Source organism: Siniperca chuatsi, linkage group LG15 (genome assembly GCF_020085105.1).
Source record: "Siniperca chuatsi isolate FFG_IHB_CAS linkage group LG15, ASM2008510v1, whole genome shotgun sequence".
NCBI lineage: Eukaryota > Metazoa > Chordata > Actinopteri > Centrarchiformes > Sinipercidae > Siniperca > Siniperca chuatsi.
In genome coordinates this window covers 18,696,096-18,718,792 of record NC_058056.1, presented here as the reverse complement: position 1 = coordinate 18,718,792, position 22,697 = coordinate 18,696,096, and the positions used below count along the sequence as shown (strand labels likewise).

The 22,697-nt window shown below is 41.0% G+C and overlaps 1 protein-coding gene across 4 annotated transcripts in view; it reads left to right on the top strand.

The window, feature by feature from the left end:
* fermt2 (FERM domain containing kindlin 2) overlaps positions 1 to 21,189 on the top strand; it is a 44,383-nt gene extending 23,194 nt beyond the window's left edge. The window contains exons 4-17 of one of the 4 annotated variants that reach the window (XM_044166222.1): positions 116 to 244; positions 3,827 to 3,859; positions 6,968 to 7,193; positions 7,363 to 7,465; positions 8,014 to 8,121; positions 10,987 to 11,121; positions 11,739 to 11,788; positions 12,393 to 12,517; positions 12,669 to 12,775; positions 12,862 to 13,080; positions 15,977 to 15,997; positions 17,340 to 17,464; positions 17,578 to 17,719; positions 18,628 to 21,189. In XM_044166222.1, coding sequence (XP_044022157.1) covers positions 116 to 244; positions 3,827 to 3,859; positions 6,968 to 7,193; positions 7,363 to 7,465; positions 8,014 to 8,121; positions 10,987 to 11,121; positions 11,739 to 11,788; positions 12,393 to 12,517; positions 12,669 to 12,775; positions 12,862 to 13,080; positions 15,977 to 15,997; positions 17,340 to 17,464; positions 17,578 to 17,719; positions 18,628 to 18,801 — 1,697 coding nt within the window. In that variant the 3' untranslated portion in view covers positions 18,802 to 21,189. The remainder of the gene's footprint in view (positions 1 to 115; positions 245 to 3,826; positions 3,860 to 6,967; positions 7,194 to 7,362; positions 7,466 to 8,013; positions 8,122 to 10,986; positions 11,122 to 11,738; positions 11,789 to 12,392; positions 12,518 to 12,668; positions 12,776 to 12,861; positions 13,081 to 15,976; positions 15,998 to 17,339; positions 17,465 to 17,577; positions 17,720 to 18,627) is intronic. The other 3 variants (XM_044166223.1, XM_044166224.1, XM_044166225.1) reach the window with 3 other exon arrangements.
* Positions 21,190 to 22,697: the final 1,508 nt, after the last annotated feature.

The window sequence follows — 22,697 nt, the reverse complement described above, 5'->3', positions numbered from 1 at the left end:
CATGTGGTTTATTTGAAGCCTGTAGTTGAAACAACACAAATTACTGTATGTTTTTAGTGACTTGTTATGAGGCACGGCGGCATCAAATGAACTTTCTTGCTCTCTCTCCCTCCAGACATCCGCCACCCAGAGGAGCTATCTCTACTGCGTAAGCCCCGTGATCCCAAGAAGAAGAAGAAAAAGTTGGAGGAGGCAGAGGAGGACGATCTGGAGCTGGAGGGTCCGCTGTTAACTCCTGGATCAGGTGAGCTGATGGATAGTAAATCCTACATGGAGATGAAGCACTAATGGCTCCAAAGCACTTGTAACAGTGCTTGCTCTAAAAAATCAACTGAATTTAAAAGGGTTAGTAGGAAGGAAGCATGGAATTTACACCTAATTTAGTAAATAATCAAGTGTTTTGCACTTCACATGTTTAACTGATGAGTTGAAAGAGAATTGTCTCATGCAAACTTCCATCTGTGGAATCAGTTTTTTAGGTTCAAGATCTGCTTTGAAGTAATTATGGAGCATTGGGTTTTATTTTTGTATTTCATTGTGAAAAGTAATAATCTTGTTCCTCAAGCAGCAGGTTGATTAGCAGGTTTCACTGGCCCCAACAGAGCGTCTTCCATTCTTTTTTGTGCCTGATTGCGTTTATGGTTTGAAAACCACTAAGATAACTCCAGATTGCTGCACCCTGCTTCTAGTGACCAAATATGAATGTGTGAGTTTGAGGCCTGCATGGGATCTACAGCCTGGCTCCCAGTTCCTTGGCAGGGAGGACGAAGAATGTTTGAGATTCCACACATAGTTGGTCACGCTGCCATTTTAAACCCAAACCAGGCTACATGACTGCAGTTATACTGGCCCTCCTCGCGCCAGTGATGGGAGAGTTACAACCATGTGAGTAGGGAGGAGCAGAACAAAACAGACTGTGCTACTGTCACAGAGTTAGCATTAACCAAAACTGCTAACACTATGAGACAGGGTGAATGGGACTCTTTGTGTGGTTTGAGTCTCTTCTGCTCTGGCCTCTGGTCTGTCCGCTGGCTCCTTATACTCAGCTCAGCATGCACATATATGTGACTCACATGTCACATATGTAATGAGGGCTGAACAATCATTGTGAGCTTAGTGAACCATCACAAATCTCACAGTCAAGACAAACCCATTCTGCTGACGTGCTCATTTGCTTGACTGTGAAGCTAGCAAAAGATTATGTATCTACAGTATTTTCCCATATATCAAAACAAAGTCATAGAAAACGCAAAAAGCAGCAACTTTCTATTTTTACGAACAGCACACGATTATCACACCCAAAGTTGCATCATTACATTTCAAGGGTGTGCAATGTTGATGCCTCTGGTATAGATACATTTGTTTTCAGTGGGCGACTGTGGTCACACTATTAGGTGGTGCAGAGAAACAGAGTTTCAACAGGAATGTGCAGAATCTGTTTACTGTCACCACTCTCCCTGTGTGTCTCTTCTTGTGTGTGAGCACACACACACACACATTTCCTGTGTCCTCCCTACCAGATCACATGCTACAGTCAGAGAGTATACTTCATAACCAAGTTGTAAGGTGTTATTCTGTCCCTGTGGAGAAGGGCAGGCCTCTTAGTTCAGGTCTCCTGATAGGAATCACACGGCTTTGCAGAGAGGCTGCGATGCAATCAGAACCACAGCCTTGTCCTGTGCAGTCACCTGCTTCTATACACTCCACACCACCGTGGAGATGATATAAAGGAGGGCTCACTGCAGCTCACCACGGTCTAACTTTACTAAATAGAGAAAATTCTTTCTGAATTTCTCTAATCATATTTAGAGCAGCAGCTATTAATCGAATAATCAATTAGTCATTTGTCAGAAAATTAATTGGCAACTACTTTTATAATCGACTAATTGTGTTAAGTAATTTTTCAAGCAATCAAAAGGAAACATTTACAGAATCCAGCTTCTCATATATGAATATTATATTTATTATATGAATATTATCTGATTTTCTTAGTCTCCTACGATGGTAAACTGAATAGTTTTGGGTTTTGGATTGTTGGTCAGTAGCGCTGCACCTAACGCAAATTTTTTTTTATTGATTAAGAATTATTTCTTCCATTAGTTGATTAATCTTATGACTTTATCGATTATTCTAAAGGTTTTTCTTTTTATTACTTGATTAATATAACAATTAATTTACCCAAAATAAATATCAAAAACTTGTCTCATTAATATTTCAATATTTTATTCAATAATTTTCTCTTAAAAACAAACAAATGTAAGGCCTATTTCTTGTAACCATTTTCATTCTACTTAATTCACCACCTTTCTTTTAGTGTTTACTCTCAAACTACTTTAATCCGCTCACCTTGCTTTTCCCTTCAGTTCTCTTTTCCCCACACACACACACACACCTACACCTCTGGTCTCTGCGCACACACACACAGGCTTGCCCCGCCTCTTTTTGTTTCTCTCTTCAGTATGTGTCTGCACTGTTGACTTTCTTTGTCAGCACTATGTTTTATAGTCACCCAAAAAACACAACTCGATTCCACAATTCCATTTTCACAGCAGCAGGTGAACCACGTGATGAGGAGGCTTGTTGTTGACGTCGCCTATTGAATTGATCGAAACCAACATGGCAGCGTATGACATCGACACCAACAGGTGCACTTACAAGCTTTTACAAAACAACGGCATTAGTAGGCCTACATAAACAGGAGACACTCTCTGTGTGTGTTTCTCTGCAGAGCATGTGCGACTGTCAGTAGACCACACGGGAGGGGTAGAGCAAGGGGAGATTGTGGGCGAGGTTTTAATGCTGCAGCTTGTCCTCCGGGGGAATCCATGCTTTGACCGGGTGCAGCCATACTTCATTGTGATACGCCAACTCACGATATGCAAATCAACATATTTCCGTAATGGATGGCGACGATTACGGTGATGAATCGTCCCAGCCCTATTTGTCAAACAAAACAAGACATTTGAAGACATTGCCTTGGACTTTCGGAACTTCTGTAGATTTGTAGATTAATCAATAATTACAATAATCGCTAGTTGCAGCACTAATCATTTTCTCCCAAAATTTCTCCCAGAAATTACCTTAGCTTTAAAGGGCCTTTTGCTTTTGCCTCACCATCGTTTTAATAACTTCTTTGTAATTGACAATGCTGGGAAAACACATTGATTTAAAGATATAATTTCCACCATTTTACCATTTAGGAAACTGTGTGTCCCCTGTCTGTCTGCACACTCATATCCAAGTGCCCCACAGAATTGGTAATTTTGTTAGAAAAACCATGTTACTAATCATCAGCTGTTGTCATGACTTAGACTGATGTTGCCCAGGATGCCAGTCCATCAAGTTCCTCTGGGCCCACCACATCTTGACATGCCTGTTGTATCGAATTATCTTTCCTGTCAGCGTGGAGAATGACATACATCAGACATTCAGTACTTTATATTTGAGGTGCAGTTTATTCATGCAGGGCTGGGTCACGTTGACCAACTCCTTGCCTGTGTTTTCAATCAGTCATACAATGTTGGATGGCTATGAATGGGTGGATGGAAACGACAGAACCTCACTAGTCATTCCAGGGTGATCTCCCTCTGCGAAGAGGGTAAACTGAGTCATCCACTCTGAGGCTGGCAGTTGGCAGTGCCCGTGGAAATGCCACGGATCTCCTCACTCTTGTATTTCTCTACTTTTGTCTTCTCTCTTCTATTTCCTCCTGTCCTTGTAGAGTTTTCAGTATCTTAAATCTGTCCACTTGACATTGTTTGTTCCCATTCCACTTTTTCCCTCTACCTCTTTCCTGTCTTTCTTTCTCTTTCTCTTTTCATCCTAGCCTCTGAGATAATATACATCGGACCTGTCAAAGGTAAGCTTTCCTCTTCCTCTGTCCTTTACTCTTCAGCACTGCTTCCTCACCCCTCCCCAACAGCTGGAGTGTTGAGGTCACATGACATCTGTAACCTTTGAGACTAACAGCCGAGTCACCTGACTGCTCCTCCAGAGGAAGTCAGCTGATTCGGGTGCTCACATGGTAAACGCTTTGCCTTTCATTAGAAATTAGCTCAAAGCTCACTTTTCCTTACAGCTACTCCAGGCCTGCTCACTGTGCCTGCTGACTGTTTTGCAGGATAGCTGAGCACTTTGTAGCCCTTGATTATTATTAAATGTTTTTATGTTTTTGCTATAACGTTTTATTGAAGTTCAGAAATCAAATCCTACATATCCTACATACAACATACAACCAATAGCCCACACAGAAGCTTTGTGTAAAAATCAAATCCACAAGAGACACTTTGATTTATTGACAACCCTCTCATGGTTTACTTCTAGTCTTAACAGTCCATGGTGGTCCAGCTCCATCCATCTAAGCCCTCTATGAATCCCCAGTGTGGGAGCAATAGGGAGTCAATTCATGTTAACATTCTTTATGCCTTTTCGCCTGTATTGGAGAGTCAGTAAACAGGATGGAGGAGGTCTAGTTGTGTTTTTAATGGGCTGCCAGTTTTCACCTTATACATGGTCTCTCCAGATATTTTGGATTCCTCAAGAGACCCTATGGGAGATGGGTGTACTCTCCCTGACCTCATGAACTCAACATTTGGGAAAAACCTTGAAAGAACCACTGAATAACACCCTCCCCCACAAGGGATGGGTGGCCAGAGCCTGCACCCTGTTCTCATGACCTCAGCTCACAAACACAAACATACACGTGCACACTCACAAATACAAACCAAGCCCACTTCCTGATTTCAGAAGGGATTTAGCAATTTAGCCAGTGTTGCTTCTTGACATAGGCCCTACAGAGGGAGAGAGGGAATGGGGGGGTTATGGGGCCAAAAATACTCCAACAAGGCCAGCCAACAGGAAACGCAAACAACTTCACTTTGGTGGCTTGCTTATGTTTGCAGCCAAAAGTCATACTAATTTAAAAACTAATGGAAAAACCAAAGCAAACTATACAGATATACAGTGGTATGCAAAAGTGCCCCCTTCCTGATTTCTTTTTTTTTTTTGCATGTTTGTCACACTTAAATGTTTCAGATCATCAAACAAATTTAAATATTAGTCAAAGATAACACAAGTAAACATAAAATGCAGTTTTTAAATGAAGGTTGTTGTTATTATTAAGTGAAAACAAAATCCAAACCTAGGCCCTGTGTGAAAAAGTGATTACCCCCTAAACCTAATAACTGGTTGGGCTACCCTTAGCAACAACAACTGCAATCAAGCGTTTGCGATAACTTGCAATGAGTCTTTTACAGCGCTGTGGAGGAATTTTGGCCCACTCATCTTTGCAGAATTTTTGTAATTCAGCCACATTGGAGGGTTTTCGAGCACGAACTGCCTTTTTTAGGTCATGCCACAGCATCTCAATAGGATTCAGGTCAGGACTTTGACTAGGCCACTCCAAGGTCTTCATTTTGTTGTTCTTCAGCCATTCAGAGGTGGACTTGCTGGTGTGTTTTGGATCATTGTCCTGCTGCAGAACCAAAGTTCGCTTCAGCTTGAGGTCACGAACAGATGGCGGACATTCTCCTTCAGGAGTTTTTGGTAGACAGCAGAATTCATAGTTCCATTTATCACAGCAAGTCTTCCAGGTCCTGAAGCAGCCAAATAGCCCCAGACCATCACACTACCACCACCATATTTTACTGTTGGTATGATGTTCTTTTTCTGAAATGCGGTGTTACTTTTACGCCAGATGTAATGGGACACACACCTTCCAAAAAGTTCAACTTTTGTCTCGTCAGTCCAGAGTATTTTCCCAAAAGTCTTGGGGATCATCAAGACTTTTGGGAAAATACTCTGTGGACAAAAATTTAAAACTGAATCTGAAACATTTAAGTGTGACAAACATGCAAAAAAATAAGAAATCAGGAAGGGGGCAAACACTTTTGCACAGCACTGTATATTAAAGGGACAGTTCACCTCAAAATCAAAAAGTGCTGTAGGGCTATTGATTCATCGAGATTGTTTCGGTGTGAGTTGCAGAGTTTTGGAGATATCGGCCATAGAGATGTCTGCCTTTTTTGAATATAATGGGACTATGTGGTTACTAAATCTACAGATTTGTTGTGAGAAGTTCATGGAGGAACTATTTACTTTCTACCAATAGTTCCTACATGAAACTGCTCACTACAAGGTCTGTGTATTATCTTGAGTAACCAGGTCATGATTTCTGGGAAGAGACATTGCTGTTTAGTTTCTCAAATGTATTTTTTTGGCACTTTGAGCACCACAAGCCGAGTTCCATATAGTTCCATTATATTAAAGAAAGACATCTCTATGGCCGATATCTCCAAAACTTGGCACCAAAACGATCTAGATGGATGGTAATAGGAAAAATATGTATTTTTGGGGTGAACTGTCCCTTTAACATTTAAATAATTTAGATCCCTTATTCAGTGAAGAGTTAGATTAAAAATGATGCAGCAGATTTTTTTCCAACCTTACATGTTTTTCTTATAATCAATGTGTCCTCCCATATCCTTTGCACTCCCCCTCTCCTCTTTGTGGTGAGTTGTGCAGTAGTTTGCTGTGTGCAGTGCATTCCTGCAGGTTTTTTGACTGTGAGTAAGTGGGTGAGCCTGATCATGTTCTGCAACATCTGCATGCTGATCCACATCAATACCGTCATCAGCAGGAGGACATGTTGAAGCCACTCATCTGCAAAGTGTGGGCTGGTAGTCACATGGTGTTGTTGACCGCTGGCCTGGCTAGGCTGCAAGTGTTTGTGCTTTTTGGTGATCACTCCTTTATCCCCTGATGCTGTTTTTGTTGATGTACAGTATTTGTGAATGTGCACTTCTTTGCTTTGAAATGGGAGTATTTATTAGATTTTCTCAGTGTCAGTGTGAGATAACAATTATGTAAAACATTGTGTATGTAATATTGTTCATTTAATGAATATGATCATTTTATTTTTGGGATTTCAGTGCACTATGAGTGCTAACTGATGAATGTGTGTTTTCAGGGAGCATCTACTCCAGTCCAGGATTGTACAGTAAGACTATGACACCCACCTATGACTCCAGAGATGGCAGCCCACTTTCGCCCACCACTGCCTGGTTTGGGGACAGCCCCCTCTCTGAGGGCAATCCCAGCATCCTCGCTGTCAGTCAGCCAATCTCCTCACCAGACATCCTGGTCAAACTCTACAAGCCCCAGTCCCTGTTGGACAAAGCCAAAATCAACCAAGGGTGAGATGATCTTTGCTTAGTGGTTTGGTGGTTTGGTGCTCAACTGCTCATACTCAGAAAATGCTGTGGTGGGATTTCAGTATATTTAGGGCTGTGCAGCTGATCAAAATAGTTCCAAGAGGCTGTAGAGAGATTGTTTCAGAAGACATTATTTTCACTGTCTGTACAGGTGGTTGGACTCATCCAGGTCTCTGATGGAGCAAGATGTAAAGGAGAATGAGGTGCTGCTGCTGAGGTTTAAATACCACAGTTTCTTTGACCTCAACCCTAAGGTACGTCCCATATATAAAGCAGTACAATTTCACCTTGCAAATAGAGTCCCTGAGGACATTTGTCAAGGTCATGGTGTGATATGTGTGGAGTGTGATTATGGTCAAATTTTTTTATAATTTTTGGGATTTTAGCCTGTAAAGTTTACAATATATGACAACATGCTGACCACTTAAAGGGGAACTGCACCAATTTTACACATCAAAGTCTGTTTACAGGTGGCAAGTACTACTGCATGTGTAAAGCATTTTGTGGCTCAAAGGGAGCTGCGTGATGTCACTCTGGTTCTGTTGCATTTATTTTCATCCTTTTTTTTAAAAAACTGTCCCATCTTGAGTCTGACGATGTTATAGGAGTGCAATGCTAAATCGGTCTTCTTAGTAGAGTATTTGAAAGTCAATGGTCATGATGCCATTAACCGCATACAACTTCAAAGTAGTGCTTCACCTAAATCTATTTGTGTCCTGTGTCTATCAGAGAGCATGAGTGTCTGTCACAGAGGTTAACACGCATACAAACACACAGTGAATAAACACAAACTTCTCCACAGTATGATGCCATCCGAGTGAACCAGCTCTATGAACAGGCCAAGTGGGCCATCCTGCTGGAGGAAATTGAGTGCACGGAGGAGGAAATGATGATGTTTGCTGCCCTGCAGGTAAAGAGACTGTGTGTGTGCGTGTGCGTGCGTGCGTGTGTGTGTGTGTGTGTGTGCCTGATCTTAATTTTCTTGTTTCAGCATTGTTTTGTCAGGGTCTGAAATTTGAAGACCTGCAGTCTTCTTTTCATTGGGCAATGGGCACATTGCCTTCTCAACCACAAGCTAATGAATTGGATGGGCTTCCAGCCCAGAGCTGAGCCATATGGCTGCCAGTTCTGCTGCAGCATGCATGCTAAAACTTAGCAGTTATACACTAATACAGAATGAGTTAATGGTGGAATTATCACACATATTCTCATTGGGCTTATGGGTAATATGCTTCATTATCAATCAATTCCCTTTATTTCTGACTCAAAGTTCATAGAAAAAAGTGCGTCATTAGGCTTTTGAACCAAAAATATATGAATAATTATTTACAATTAACTTGAAAGACATTAATGTACTTCACTCTGTTTAACTAAGTCATCATGACAAAGAATATTATATGTTGAAATATTCTATTCTATTTTTCATAAATGTTCTTGTTGATATACAATAACCTGTAGAGATTCCCAGAATTATATTCTTCCAACATTAAATTCCCTCAATATTATTAAGGGCTTTCAAGTTCAAGCATGTTTGTATACTAGACCAAGGCTATTAGCTTTCTGCAAACCTTGAGGCAACTTGCTGCAGTCACTCATGCAGAGCTGATCTGGCCTGTACTTTAGAGCCACTGGCAGCATCAGACACACAAGTTTATCTTTTGAGACAAGTGTAAAGGAAGATCAGGAGGAGGAGAAACAGGGAGCTGTGGAAGTGTTATACAGATGTGAGCCCCTTTAGCTCCCTCAGGTAGCCCCCTGTGGTCTGGGGGTGGTGCCCCTGCTATTTCTGACTCTCATAAACTGTGGGTGCCAAGACCTGAGGACGCCACCCTGTCCTCACCCCCGGTGGTAATTATAGAGCATCTTGGGCCCAGTGCTTCAGCCCAGCAAGACACTGTCTCATAGACCTGCTCTCATTCCTCTAAAAGCCCTCTCACACTCTGAGGTGTTAGGTGCGTTTCATCAGACTGGTTATAATTACACTTAACTGGTTCTTGTTACTTATCCTGAGAGAGATGCTAATCCGAGTTGGGTGTTTTAGACTGGCGGCTACTCTGTCGCTACCTGTCTGTTAGCACTTTGGTAGCTGCTACTATGTTTCAGCTGGGTAGTATGAGCTCAGGTTTTCACTGGTGAGAGTGGATACACAGGGTCTAAATAAAGACCGATGACTGTCCACATCCACTATGTTGCTGGCTTGTGTTAGCAAGCTATCACCTGGATGTTTTACTTTGGCAGTACATAGAAATGAGGTAATCAGGAGTCAAGAACAGTGACCGACCTCATAGTCATCGACTTGGGGCACAGGTTATACTTTGTACCTCAGCAGATAAACACATGTGCTTAGCCACTCATGTACACAAACAAGAAAGAAAAAAAACCCTAGTGGTGCAGTTTTTAAAAGACTGTCTGAGTGTAAGAAGCGGAGGAATGGAGTGTCATGGCGAGCCCTTTGTCCGACATTCTGTAACCTTAGCTGGCTAAAGCCTCTCTTATCTATCTCTAAAACTCTGCCTCTGTATCTCTCACTCTCTCGACAGCTGTTCATTCATATATTGGTGGGGGGTTGGTGATGGGTTGACATTATAAATACCATTTGTCAACAAGGTGTATTTAGTGTCTGTGACTCACACTAAGAGGGAAACACGGTCAAGTTTTCAGTAATGGCCCCATCCTGATGAAATGGTGTTTCCAGTTTTACTGTACAAAAACACAGTCTCTTATCCAATCCTATTGGCTTTATGTTCCCAGTAAAATATTATCAGTTCGAAGATGTGCTGAGAACACACAGTCCAAACTGTACCACTTATTTCTCTCAGTAAATCATCATCACCAATCACTTCATCCTCTCCTCATCCTGAAACTAGTCTCTTCATCTCATGACGATAAAAGTCATTGTTTCATCACTGGTAAACTCAAAGGTGCATACTGGCAGCACTTGCTAGCATAAATGCCAACACATCTTAAAGTATTTATGTGGCAATAATCACAGACCAATTCACTTTTATAAGCCAAAGTTGGAGGGTTTATGCACTGGTAGCACACATAGCAGCAAAACTGTTGACGAAGGTGTTGGAACAGCTAACAATTGCTAGCAAAGTCTATCTCCAACTCCCCTCTCCTTTTACTTTAAGTCAATCTATTGTTTTTCACCAGGAAGGCTTCAATTAATCTGGTGGATAGAAACATACTGTACCTGGAAGATTGTAGGTTTTAACAGTGCTGTGAGGATAAGACTTTGAAACCTTGTCCACAGCAGCACAGACTCCAACTAGCCTGTTCTCCTAAACCTCTGAAGTGCATATTGTACATGTGCATCTAAAACCGTGGTTCTCAAACATTTTCTGTCCCCCCCCCTTCAGAAGCCGTAAACGGATTAAAATTTTATCAATCATTAACAATATTGGGGGAGCAACAAATAAAAAAGGAGTCCAGTTGAATTCGATTTGAAATAAAAGAAAAGATTCAGGTCAGCACGTTAGTAAACTCTTGGTTTTTTTATTTCCCTACATAAATCATGTTCATTCAACTTAGTTCCACTCCATATTTCTGTATGTAACTGGTTCATATGCAGGAATGAGAAGTCTAGAAACATAAAGATAATTAATTTGATGATTTCTAGACCATGAAAATTATAGAACAATACAGTCACTTGTCCCACATATTTCATGTAGTTGTCTTATACCATACTGTGACATATTTAAGTTTTATGGTGCAAATATTAACAGTCTGGAAATATTATGGTCCTAACTGGGACTATCTTTCTTTTCCTCAGTACCACATCAACAAGCTGTCAATCATGTCTTCAGACAACCACATGAATAACAGTGAGAAGGAGGTGGATGAGGTGGATGCAGCCCTGTCAGACCTGGAGATTACTTTGGAGGGAGGGAAGACGTCCAACACACTGGTATGACAACACTGCACATTCACTACAGGAAATACGTTTTGGTTGTGAGTTACATGCACTGGGCTTGTCCAAGTTTTTTGGACATTCATTATGTGAATTTATTTTCCCAATTGTAGCGGCTGTTTGGTCCTTTGTTTCTCTACTGTATTCTGAGGAAGTCTCCTTTCATCGGTGGTATTAAACAGGAGCGGAAACCTACATAGACACTGTACACTGACCCAGGGGAGGGGAAATCACAATGGATTTCACTGGAAGTGCAACATTTCACATTGTTATTTATGAGGCCTGCGTCTGACAAAGGACTGGGGGTGTGAGATATGTGACACTTAAACAAATCCAACAAAGGCTGTATGTTACATGGTTAGGGTGAAAATATGTGTCCATTATTACAGCAGCCCCGCCTTAAGAACTTGATAAGTTTATACAGCTTATCAGAGGAAACTGAGCTTTGAAAAATTGCACAAGAACTGTTGTCTTTAGCATACACTACTGAGCAGTGACATTGTACACGGTTGAGCCTGAGGTCATTGTTTTGGTTGTGTTTAACCATGTTCTTATTCTTTTATATTAAAATCTTCCAGGTTTATACTGACAATAGGTTTTTCCCTTCCTCCTAGGGTGACATCACATCTATTCCTGAGCTAGCAGACTATGTCAAAGTCTTCAAGTAAGTCCGCATCCAGAGCTACCTGATCCCACAAGACCACATGCACTTTCACTGTTATCAAAAACACTAACAACTGTGCATGAGTGCGTGCAAAGATTGCATTTGTCCAAAAGATGTTGAGTCTATCAGAGAACCAGGAAATAACATTTTCTGGCTAAATAAGAGAACCGTTGCCTGGTTTGCATCAGTGTAATAGGCTGCATTGTTTGCCAAAGGACATTTGCAGGCTGAGCTTTCAGTTTAGCTTTTCGAAGTGATTACAGTTGGACCAAGCGTATTTGTTTTAACCATATTTTTGGCTTTAAGCCTTTGCTGACAGGCAGGTGGCCCTGGGGTGGTTGTCTCATAAAATGTATAAACCGTGTGTGTGGGGGGGTTCATTAATGGTTTTCCACTAATGTTCAGTTCCAATGCTGGCTCCTTTCCTATTCACCTTGCTGACTTTGCACTTGGAAAGGCTCTCTGTCTTTTTCTCCTCTCTCCTTTGTACTCACTTATGCTCTCCCCTCCCCCACTATCCCTCTTGACCACTAATAAAGAAAATGGGTGTTTTTTTCCATCTGAAGTCTGACATGTCTCCCTCTGTCTGTTATATATTTTCCAGACCCAAGAAACTGACACTGAAGGGCTATAAGCAGTACTGGTGCACATTCAAGGATATCACAATTTCCTGTTACAAGAGTAAAGAGGAGGCACATGGGACACCTGCTCACCAAATGAATCTTAGAGGTGCAAACACAGAGAATATGTCATTTCATGCCCATGCAAGAATGTAATACTTTATTTTTGCTGCAAGTAGGTTATTTTTGGTTGTATGTCTAAAGAATGGGTGTGACCTTTGACCTCTTCTTCCTCTCTGCACTTTGGCCTCCATGTGTAGGTTGTGAGGTAACTCCAGATGTTAACATTTCGGGTCAGAAATTCAACATCAAGTTGCTAATCCCTGTGGCTGATGGCATGAATGAGATCTGGCTTCGGTGTGACATGGTAAGACTGAAGCTAGTGCACCATTTATCATCATTTCTTGTCCTTTGACAGGTTTTAAATTATCAGCGTTTGACTTTCTTCTTCAGGAGAAACAGTACGCCCACTGGATGGCTGCATGTCGCTTGGCCTCCAAAGGGAAGACCATGGCCGACAGCTCTTACAACCTGGAGGTCCAGAACATTCTGTCCTTCCTCAAGATGCAACACATGAACCCTGACCCACAGTTCATTGAGCCAATCACCACCGATATCAACCCAGAATGCCTGGTGTCCCCACGCTATCTAAAGAAGTACAGGAACAAGCAGGTAGGCCATGCAGGCTGTCTCTCTGTATGGAGGTTAAACATATAACCTCTGAATGCTCTGTAGGCTGTAGTTACAGCATGGAAGGTAAAGTGTGTAGTTACAAAGAGACAGAATAAGGACGGTAAATATCTGGTCTAATGTGTATTTTGTGGGAGTTGTTTGAGTCGGTTGTGGAGTTAGATGGAGCAGCATCTGATGCTTCCCAGATGGGCGCCTCCTGGCATCAGGCTTGTCTTGCATCGGAATGTAGCCTCGCTCTACTCCCCCTCCTTTACTCTCCTCCTCTTCCCTCTGTTCCTTCTCCCCACCCCCCTCTGTCCGAGGGGAAACCAGGACAGCAGACGTCCAAACCACTCAACATGTGTGCAGTCGAGTTTCTCATGTCAGACTGTTATGGATACTTTTTCTGCTCTCAGCCTTTGTGTTTGTAGACAAAAGGGTGGAGATGTCAGACACTGGACTTGTAGGTGTTCAGTTAATCTGGTAACATTGGCGAGAAATCAGAATATATTTGTCTAGACATTAATCACCTCTAAGCGACAGTAGTACGCCACCAGCAAACATCTCAATAACCAGGTGTAAAATTTAAGCACTAAGAATGAATTAATTTTCTTGTAAGCGTTAGGAAAAGTCCACACTGTGCCTAGCTGATTTGCATGTAAGCAACAGGCTGGTGTTTGTACAATGGAACAGCTGTACATGGCTGCCATAGCTGTGTTAGTTGGGGATGGGTGGGGGGGTTGCCTCCCATAGCTTACTCACTCAATCTGGTTTTGTTGTAGTACAGAAGTGGAATATTGCTAGGGGGTTGAAGGGATGTTGGGAGGGTGCTGGTACAGTAAGTGATGACTCAGAAATGGTCTGGGCCATAGCCTGAAATATACTTGATGTCTAGAGAGAGAGGTAGACAGAAAGATAGATTCATTCCTGTAAATGTGTGTCAGCATGGCTTGTTGAGTCTGTATGGTGCAGGCCCTTTAAAAGTTCTTGTAGTGAGCCACGGGCTTGTCTCTTTTATATTCCTTTAACACAGGAAACACGAGTATGGAGTGGTTCTTCTGAACTCATGCTTTACCCATTTATATGGGACTGCTGTCACAGGTTCATCTCTGGTCACTGTTCCATAACTGTAGTTCCCCACACAGCACTGCTAAAATTAGAATTAACCCAAAATTACGGAAGTACTAAATAAAGTTTCAGTTCTCTCTTTCTCTGCATGTCTCACTTTCTCCCATTTTTAGGCTAGTCAGGAAATCCCTTAAATATAGTTGGGGTCAATAACAAGGAATTAATTCACCATCTGTAATAGAAAAGTCTGTGCCCAAGGAGTGACCAATCCACGTTCAAGTGAAGAAAAAGGGTCACAAAGCCAGGTCACGTGATGCATGTCGACCCATTCAGACCAGCCAGCCTGTGGGTTTAACCCATGTCATCGTGTCAGTGTGTTGGTCTGAAAGAGAGAGAAGTCCTGGTCCACTTCTTGGTTAGTTTCCACTAGTGTTTGGATCTCTATATACTGTACTTTGCTATAGAAGGTTTCTTTCATTAGTTTTCCTAGAAAACATTACCTTAACATGTAATACACTAAAAGACTCTGAATGTGCTGGACAGTGATATTTTAGCAGCTCATAATTTTAATCAAGGTGAAACGATAATTACTTTGCTAGCATTTAAGACCTACAGCTGCCATGAACCATATGCATGTTATCAAAACCTCATGGGAGCTGTAGTTATTAAATGCTAACATCATTGTTGTTTTATCTTATTTAAAATCATGAGCTGCTATGAGATCACAGTCCACTGACCCATTTTCTTTAGAATATGGACAGAAAACTCTAGTATCATGTTTTAGGTTTTTTTTAGAAGTGAAAACCCCCGCCATGGCATAATACATTGCCTGGAAAAGAGGCTAGCTTGAACAGGGGGCAGGACTAAGATTTTTTAGGACTATTAGCCAGGCGAGGTGTGCGTCTGTCTGGGGCTGTGGTTCTTTCTGGTCCGCCTCCAGTCTCACTCACAGTCCCAGTCTGATAGGGGGTATCCCCAGGCACAACATGAAAGAGTATATGTACAGTATGTGTGTGTGTGTGTGTGTGTGTGTGTGTGTGTGTGTGTGTGTGTACCCGTGCACTCACACACATGTGTAATCGTGTAGTGGGCGTGGGGCATCAGGAAATGAGCCGTGCCTGGGAATGCTGCGCGGGAAAACTGTATGGGAAAAGCCCAGCTCTCAGTCAGCTGCGACCCCTCCCCATCTCCCTTAAACTAGACTTCCTGTTGTGAGAGACTTCCGTACTGCAGGTCCCAGCAGATTCACACAGGAATTTTTAGATTACTTGGACCAGTGTGATCTCTGACCAAATCAATACATTTACATAAGGGAAAACAAACATATAAGGCACAATAATAAAGTCCAGGAGTATGGATACATGGCACTCCTACATTGTGGTGCTGCTTGGTACATACTGCCATCTTGTGGATGAAAGGGGAATTACAGAGAAGTTGTGTGATTTTATTTTAATGCCCCATTGTGAAAGTCTTAAGAATAAACAGACATTATCTAGACCTGAAATGTACAGTTCCAATGACCACTTCCTTAATGTGAAACCACACAAATATTGTGTAACCTGCCTCTTTTATAAATTACACAGTGTCTGACTGCTGCTGTACTCTCTGTCCCTCTTGTGGCTGAATACTGCATGACCCCCAGACTCCACAGCCCCTCTCCCCACTTTGTTTCTTTTATTACTGCTACTTTATTGTTTTGGATCTTTCCTCCCTCGACATTGATCTTACTTGCTTGTTCTCTTTGTCCAATCTTTCTTTCTTTTCTCTCCTTGTATGCATCTCCTTCATTCCTCTATGTCCTTCTCCCATCCCCACCTCCCATCTTCAGCCAGGCTATATCAGGGACTTGGTAAGTTGAGTTATCTGTCCACTGGGTGCCTTTTAAGCCTTAGATACATGTATGTGCATGATTGTATAAACTCTGAACACTTTTTTGTGTCCGGGTTACGTCACCTAACCAACAGTAGTGCAGCTGTATAACATGTCATAGTGGCTGATAGTCACAGTAGAATAGATAGAATCCGTCGTATTAGTTTTTGTTTCTTACTTGTCATTAGCTCTAATGTTTTCAGGGTGCCATAAGACATGCAAATGACACATAATTCTATTGATGCATTGGGGCATCTGCATTGTGTTGTGGGCTAAAACATGCAAAAACACCTGCATGGTCTATTTATTTTACTGAACATTGATGCCAACCATTTATGTAAGCAAACCATAGGTTTTTAGATTGAGAGAATTTTTAATTTGTTTTTGAATATTTCTTTTTTACTTTTCTGTCTGTATAAAATGAAAAGCAGAGACTAGAAACTTGCTGAAAGTAAGTGATCTATCACACTAAAGCTCATTTATTTTTTTTTTATTTTATCATTTTTGTGTTGATGCTTATGAGAAGCTGCGACAAGTCCTAAATTGCTTCAGAACGAAATTATCAACCTCATCGATTAATTCCTGGCACCAATATTTGCTTTGTGTTTTCTTTCGAATTAGATTTTTCCAGTGTAGTTCAAGAATGCAATGCTAATCAGTAGCTGACTGTAACATGTGGGAGGTTTGCAAAATGAAGTTCATTGTGATGGATTACTTTTTTTCCAGAAAATTTCCAAGTTTCTCTTACCTGATTTTCATACTGCATTCACATGAACTGAAACCTGTGGTGACGGTAGTCAAAGCGCAGTCATAACTCTTAAGCATGCTTTAGAAACTGGTCAGCAGTAAGTATACAGGCAGAGATGACAGAATCCTCATCTGCTCTTCCAGTTGAATTAGTTGATGAAATGTTGGGCTGCAGCCCTAAAAAGGATTTAGGGACAGTAGGGGAATACACACATGCATGCACACTCACACAGATTGAAAGCTTCCCTTGGCTCATTAACCGTAGTCTGGCTCCTCAGGGGGCTCATAGGTTTATATTTGTTTGTCTGTCTATTTTGTAGCTGTGTGAAGTAGACTTTTACTGTGACAGCTCTCTGGTTATTGGCTGACACTGTGTGTATTGGTGGCTTTATGGAGTTAGCCACAGCTTGTTTACGCATTGGGTGTGTGTGTGGATTGGGGTGCATCAGATGGTTGAAGTGTGGTGATGGGATGCATTTGTTTACTGTGGGGAATGTTAGTGTTTGTCGTGACTCAAATGGTGGGAACATACTGAAAAGTCACGTGTGTAATGTGTGTGATTGGGTATCTATCAGATTTCAGCGCGGATCCTAGAAGCCCACCAGAATGTGGCCCAGATGAGTCTCATTGAGGCCAAGATGCGCTTTATCCAGGCGTGGCAGTCCCTGCCTGAGTTTGGAATCACTCATTTTCTTGCCAAGTAAGTATCAGTAATATCTCCATCACCCACTCTCTTAGTTGTATGTGCTGACAGTGACTCATATTGTAATTTGATCCACACACTTCAATTTCACAGTGGATTCTCTTCTTCAGGTTCCAGGGTGGAAAGCGAGAGGAGCTGATCGGCATCACTTACAACCGTTTGATCCGGATGGATGCCAGCACTGGAGATGCTATCAAGACCTGGCGCTTCAGCAACATGAAACAGTGGAACGTCAACTGGGAGATCAAGATGGTAGGGAACCCATTGAATATGACGACTTTAATTTAATAGGTTTTCCTATAACAGTTTTTTATCATTTTATCGTCGCTGTTAAAGTTAAAGCTGGAGTGCATAACTTTTGTCTCCCCCTTCTGGCAGTGAGTAATTACACAAACACGGTCGACACCTGCTTATGATGTATGCCTACAGCCCCAGGCTCATGTTCAGAAATAGTTCCACAGAAATTTCCACAGTTCCAAGACAATAATCCATTATTTAGGTAAAGTAAATGCAATAGCTACATAGCCTGCTCCAAATATTTTACCAACCTGTCCAAGCAGTAACAGGACACTGTGTTTTCTCTCAGCGCTCTCCAACAAGGAGTATAAAAAAGACCATATCTCTGCTGCATTGGTTTTGATACTTTTTGTTTTAAACTGTCCATTGTGAGTCCAGCAATCCTATGAGTGCTATGCTAAATCTCTTGGAGTACTCTTTTAAGCAATTAGTAGATTATCAGAACAATAGTAATTTTTTAAGCAAAAAAAAAACAAAAATGTAATGGTTCCAGCTTCTCAACTTCTTAGATAGTAAATTCAATATCTTTGGGTTTTAGACTGTTGGTCGAACAGAGCAAGACATCTGAATAATTCAGCTTGGGCTGTAGAGCTTATGAGGGTCATTTTTCACTTTTCAATCAATTGATTAATCTATAAAATAATTGACTGATTAATCTGTATTCATCTGAAAGCTGCATACAGCTGCACAGTTTGAATCTGCAGCACTAGCAAGCATTCCACAACACTGGGAAGTCATTTGATTTAACTTTGATTTGACCAAATTTCAGTTTTGTACATCATACAGTCTGCAGTACACCAATATGATTACATTTCGCCTGTTTTCATTGAAGTATGACTGACGTGCTTTGCTCTGTGCCTCAGGTCACAGTGGAATTTGCGGACGAGCCCAGTCTGTCTTTCATCTGTGCCGAGGTGGACTGTAAGGTGGTCCACGAGTTCATCGGTGGCTATATCTTCCTGTCCACACGTGCCAAGGACCAGAACGAGTCTCTAGATGAGGAGATGTTCTATAAGCTGACCAGCGGCTGGGTCTGAGCTGCCCCAAACCACCAGGGGTCAACGATTGTAGGTCAGGGGCCAGGAGGGGAGTGGCTGGGGGGTGGAACCACAGTGTATGGGGTTTATTTTATTCTAATATTTCTCAGTCTTTTTAATTGTTTGGAACTGTGCTGAAGAGTCCAGAACAGCACTAATATTGCCATGGCTGACACCGTTTTTATTGTTATAGTTTTTTGGGGTTTTTTTGCATTAACGCTGACAAGGTCATTTGTTACAACACTAATATTCTGGTGAATGCAGTCCAGATGAACTTTTGAACTTACGCTCCTGTGGTTGAGCAGAAGCCTTACACAAACCTGAACGGGGAAGTTTCTGTTGTCCTACGACCGCCTGCCTCCTCCCCTGCTGGGCTGATGGCCATCAACTTACGTCCATGACAACCCTTTAAAACCAATCAAACACCAGATTTAATCCCAAAGAATCTTCTTTTTTTTTCTCTCTTCACTATTTATCACACTTTTTTTTTTCTCTCTTCTAGAACTGGACTAAAGGAGCTGACATCAAACTGTCAGCTCCTTGTAATTGCAGTGCCACAGATACCTAAAGTTATATCTAATTATTTATCCTAAAAGACGGACTTCGAAGAGTCCAATTGAAATGGTATCTGTAAACAGCAGTTGCCACTGATTGCAGCACTACATGTCCATCCTATCCACTCTATGAAGGGTTGAATCTTTTTGAAGTCACATGTTAGCACTTCTACAATATACAGTCCTGTTTATGAATAAGCTGTTGTTAAATTTCCTTTTGCTTTTGATGTCTGTTTTCTTTGTTTCGGAGCTTGTCCAGAGCCATAGTCTCCTCTGGTGTCGAGTCTCTCTAAGGAAATCTCATTGTATTAGCTGACAGGTGTGACATAGAGAGCCTGAGTTTTGTTTTGTATTTAATTGACTGCTAATAGTGAGCACGTCTGAAAACACACTACAGTTCAGTGCACTGGGATGAGTGCCCTGTGGGTTTGAAAATCTTTTCCAACTGATGTAAATGTCCTTGCTGCAAAAATGTTCATCTTAAAAAGTCATTCATTCTAGTGTTGATCTAAGGTAGATTACTAATGTCACAAGGTATCACAAGTTCATGTGTATTTGTTTTGAAGACTCAACATGAAGCTACCTGACTTTTCATTCAAGATGTCCATTATCTTTTCCCAACTTTAGGCAGTCTCCTTTGAAGGAAAGGTGTTTTCATCTTCTGACCTGGCGGTGCACATTCAAATATTACGTGCCAAAGTGTATTAATATTTTGCCAAACATGTCTAATTATGGCTGCTGATAAGACCACCGTTATAAGTTGCTAAATCTCAACAGCATGTTTGAAATTGCATCCAGAGATTTGAACTCCCTGACATCTCATAGCTAAGTGCGCGCACATTACATAACAGGAGGGATCATCACTCCAAGGATCCACCTTTTACTTTTTTGCCATTCTGTTTCTCACACCATGTAGTATTATTATTATTATTATTATATTATTATTATTATTATTATTATTATTATTATTATTATTATTATTATATAATCGTTACACACCAGCAAAAAGGTCACAGAGTTTGAAGAATGAATATGCAACTTTTTTTTCTTCTGTCCTCAGTATGAAGGATCAGTGAATGAAGTATTATTTTTTTTTGTAACTAATGTAAAAACACAAACGTTTTATAGAATTGTACAGTTTTTTCTGCCTTTTGGGGGTTTGAAAGTTTTTCCTTTCAGTAAAGGGGGGAGAAGCAATCTGTCAACATGTGTAGTATTCAGAATTGTGCCTGCTTATGTTGTGGTCTTACTGAGTTTTCAGATGAAGATATATATGAATATATATGAAGATAACACTAGTCTCAAACTCCAGGTTTGATTAAGATATTTGTTGAGTACATATTGTAATTTTTTTTTAAATACAGATACATATGCCTTTTCAATGTGCTCTCTTTCTGCTTCCTTTTACTGATTTGCTTCTTTCTCTTCTACCACTTATGGATCGCAATGTCCATTCATGGCCCTGCATTTGTTTTTAGCTCATTCTTTAGACTGACAGTGATACTTAATGTGCATTTTTGCTGCAAATTTGATTTGTTCAGCGTCTTTTTAAACTACTTCACTTATTTGTCTGGTTTTGTCACAACTGAAGTGTGTCATTTAATAATGTCCATATATGAAGGAGACCCACATTGTTTAGATCCTGGAGTTTGAGACAAATCAGCAAAAGTGAACAGAGGTGAGCGAAAAACCAAGCCTAGTCTGTTTTTATTTTCTCTGATGTTGTTTTTGTTTGCCTTCAGTGTCAGGAGCAGCTGTGCATGTCCTGCTGTTCTGTTTTCTGACTGTAAAAAAAGCATTTATTTTAAAAAATAAAGTAATTTTTATTTAAAAACAGTGTCTTCTGTCTTTAATTTACCCTAATGCAGAATGTCTGAAGGGATAAGGCTGGTGTGATTCTGTATTTTACTTATTGTCAACAAATCCCATGAAAAGACCAAAACCAACAATGTTGTTCTGACATCCCAACCTTGTCTGTGGCACTTATACCCAAACCCATTCATTCCCGCTATAGATGTAAATTTTCAAAAGCGGGTCACAAATATAAAGTTTACTGAGCCTTTAAAAAAAAAAAATAAATAAATTCCTAAAACAACTGGTCACTGTGATTTTCAGCAAATGTTACTCAAACAGGAGTAAAATGTGTATTTTCAGCCTCAATACACATTTGGTGTGCTAGTGAGTATTTACGACGTCAGGATGTATGTGAGCTTGCCCATGTCTATGGTAATGAGGGAACATGTCACCGAGAGCAAGGCTGTGGCTCACTGATTGGAAATCGATGGAGGTCTATGACACAGAGGAATAAGCTATATCAGGCTTTGGCTACACTGGCTATAGTGGTTTGTATGATTGATTTATTGTTGGATTTGGTCTTTTCATGGGATTTGTTGACAATAAGAACAATATAGAATATTGTCAGCCTTATCCTTTTAAGATTCTCACTCATCCAGCTCATGGTGTATTTGGAAGAAGTTAGTCAAATGTGACTCACTGTGTTAGTCTTGAAGGCATTTTAGTACAGAGCACCAGACACTATGTGGTGCCCATGAGAAACTTTTGTTTTTGCTCATGTCTCCTTAGGATTCTCCATATATTAGTGGGCTTCTGAGATGCTTTATCAGATCTACTGACAAAAGACTCACAATAATGTTGTTCAGTGCACTGACACAAATACTACAAAAAGTAAGAAAATTCACGCTGTTGTCCTACAGATGTAGATTTTATGATTATGCAGCTTTACATTTACACATTACACTTGTTCATCTACTGTACCATGCATACAGTAGATGAACAAGTAGTAGTATACATGTGCACTGGTTGTGTTTCTCCACTAAAGGGCAGTGCACAACCATATGTGTTCCCCATCGCTCTACTGCAGTCTCATTCCAAACCTCTCCAAACGTTTCTTTGCCCAAATCTGACATGTTTACCTGGCATCCCAGCAGAAAACCAAGTGCCAGATTGAGGAGGAGATTAGATCAAAGAACGCCTGCAGACAATCTGTCTATTTGCAGGCTTTTGCCTGTTCCCCTACAGTGGACACGGCACACGTCCGTCTGTCACCTGCTGAGCAGCTGGGATACGGAGGTGTTGCCGTGATAACTGGGGAGCTGCTCGCGCCACCTGATGTCCACAGTAGTATGATGTAGAATGGCAGCATGGGTTACATGAGGAAGGTTTTACAGTTGAAAGATGTTAAAGATGATGATGATTGTTAACACAGGTGACAGTTTAAAGATTGAACAATTGCTAGTGTGAGCTTAGATGAGGTCAGATAAAGAGCCTGAAGAGGAACAAATGAGATCTAATTACCATATCATCAGACACACTGTTCAGTTT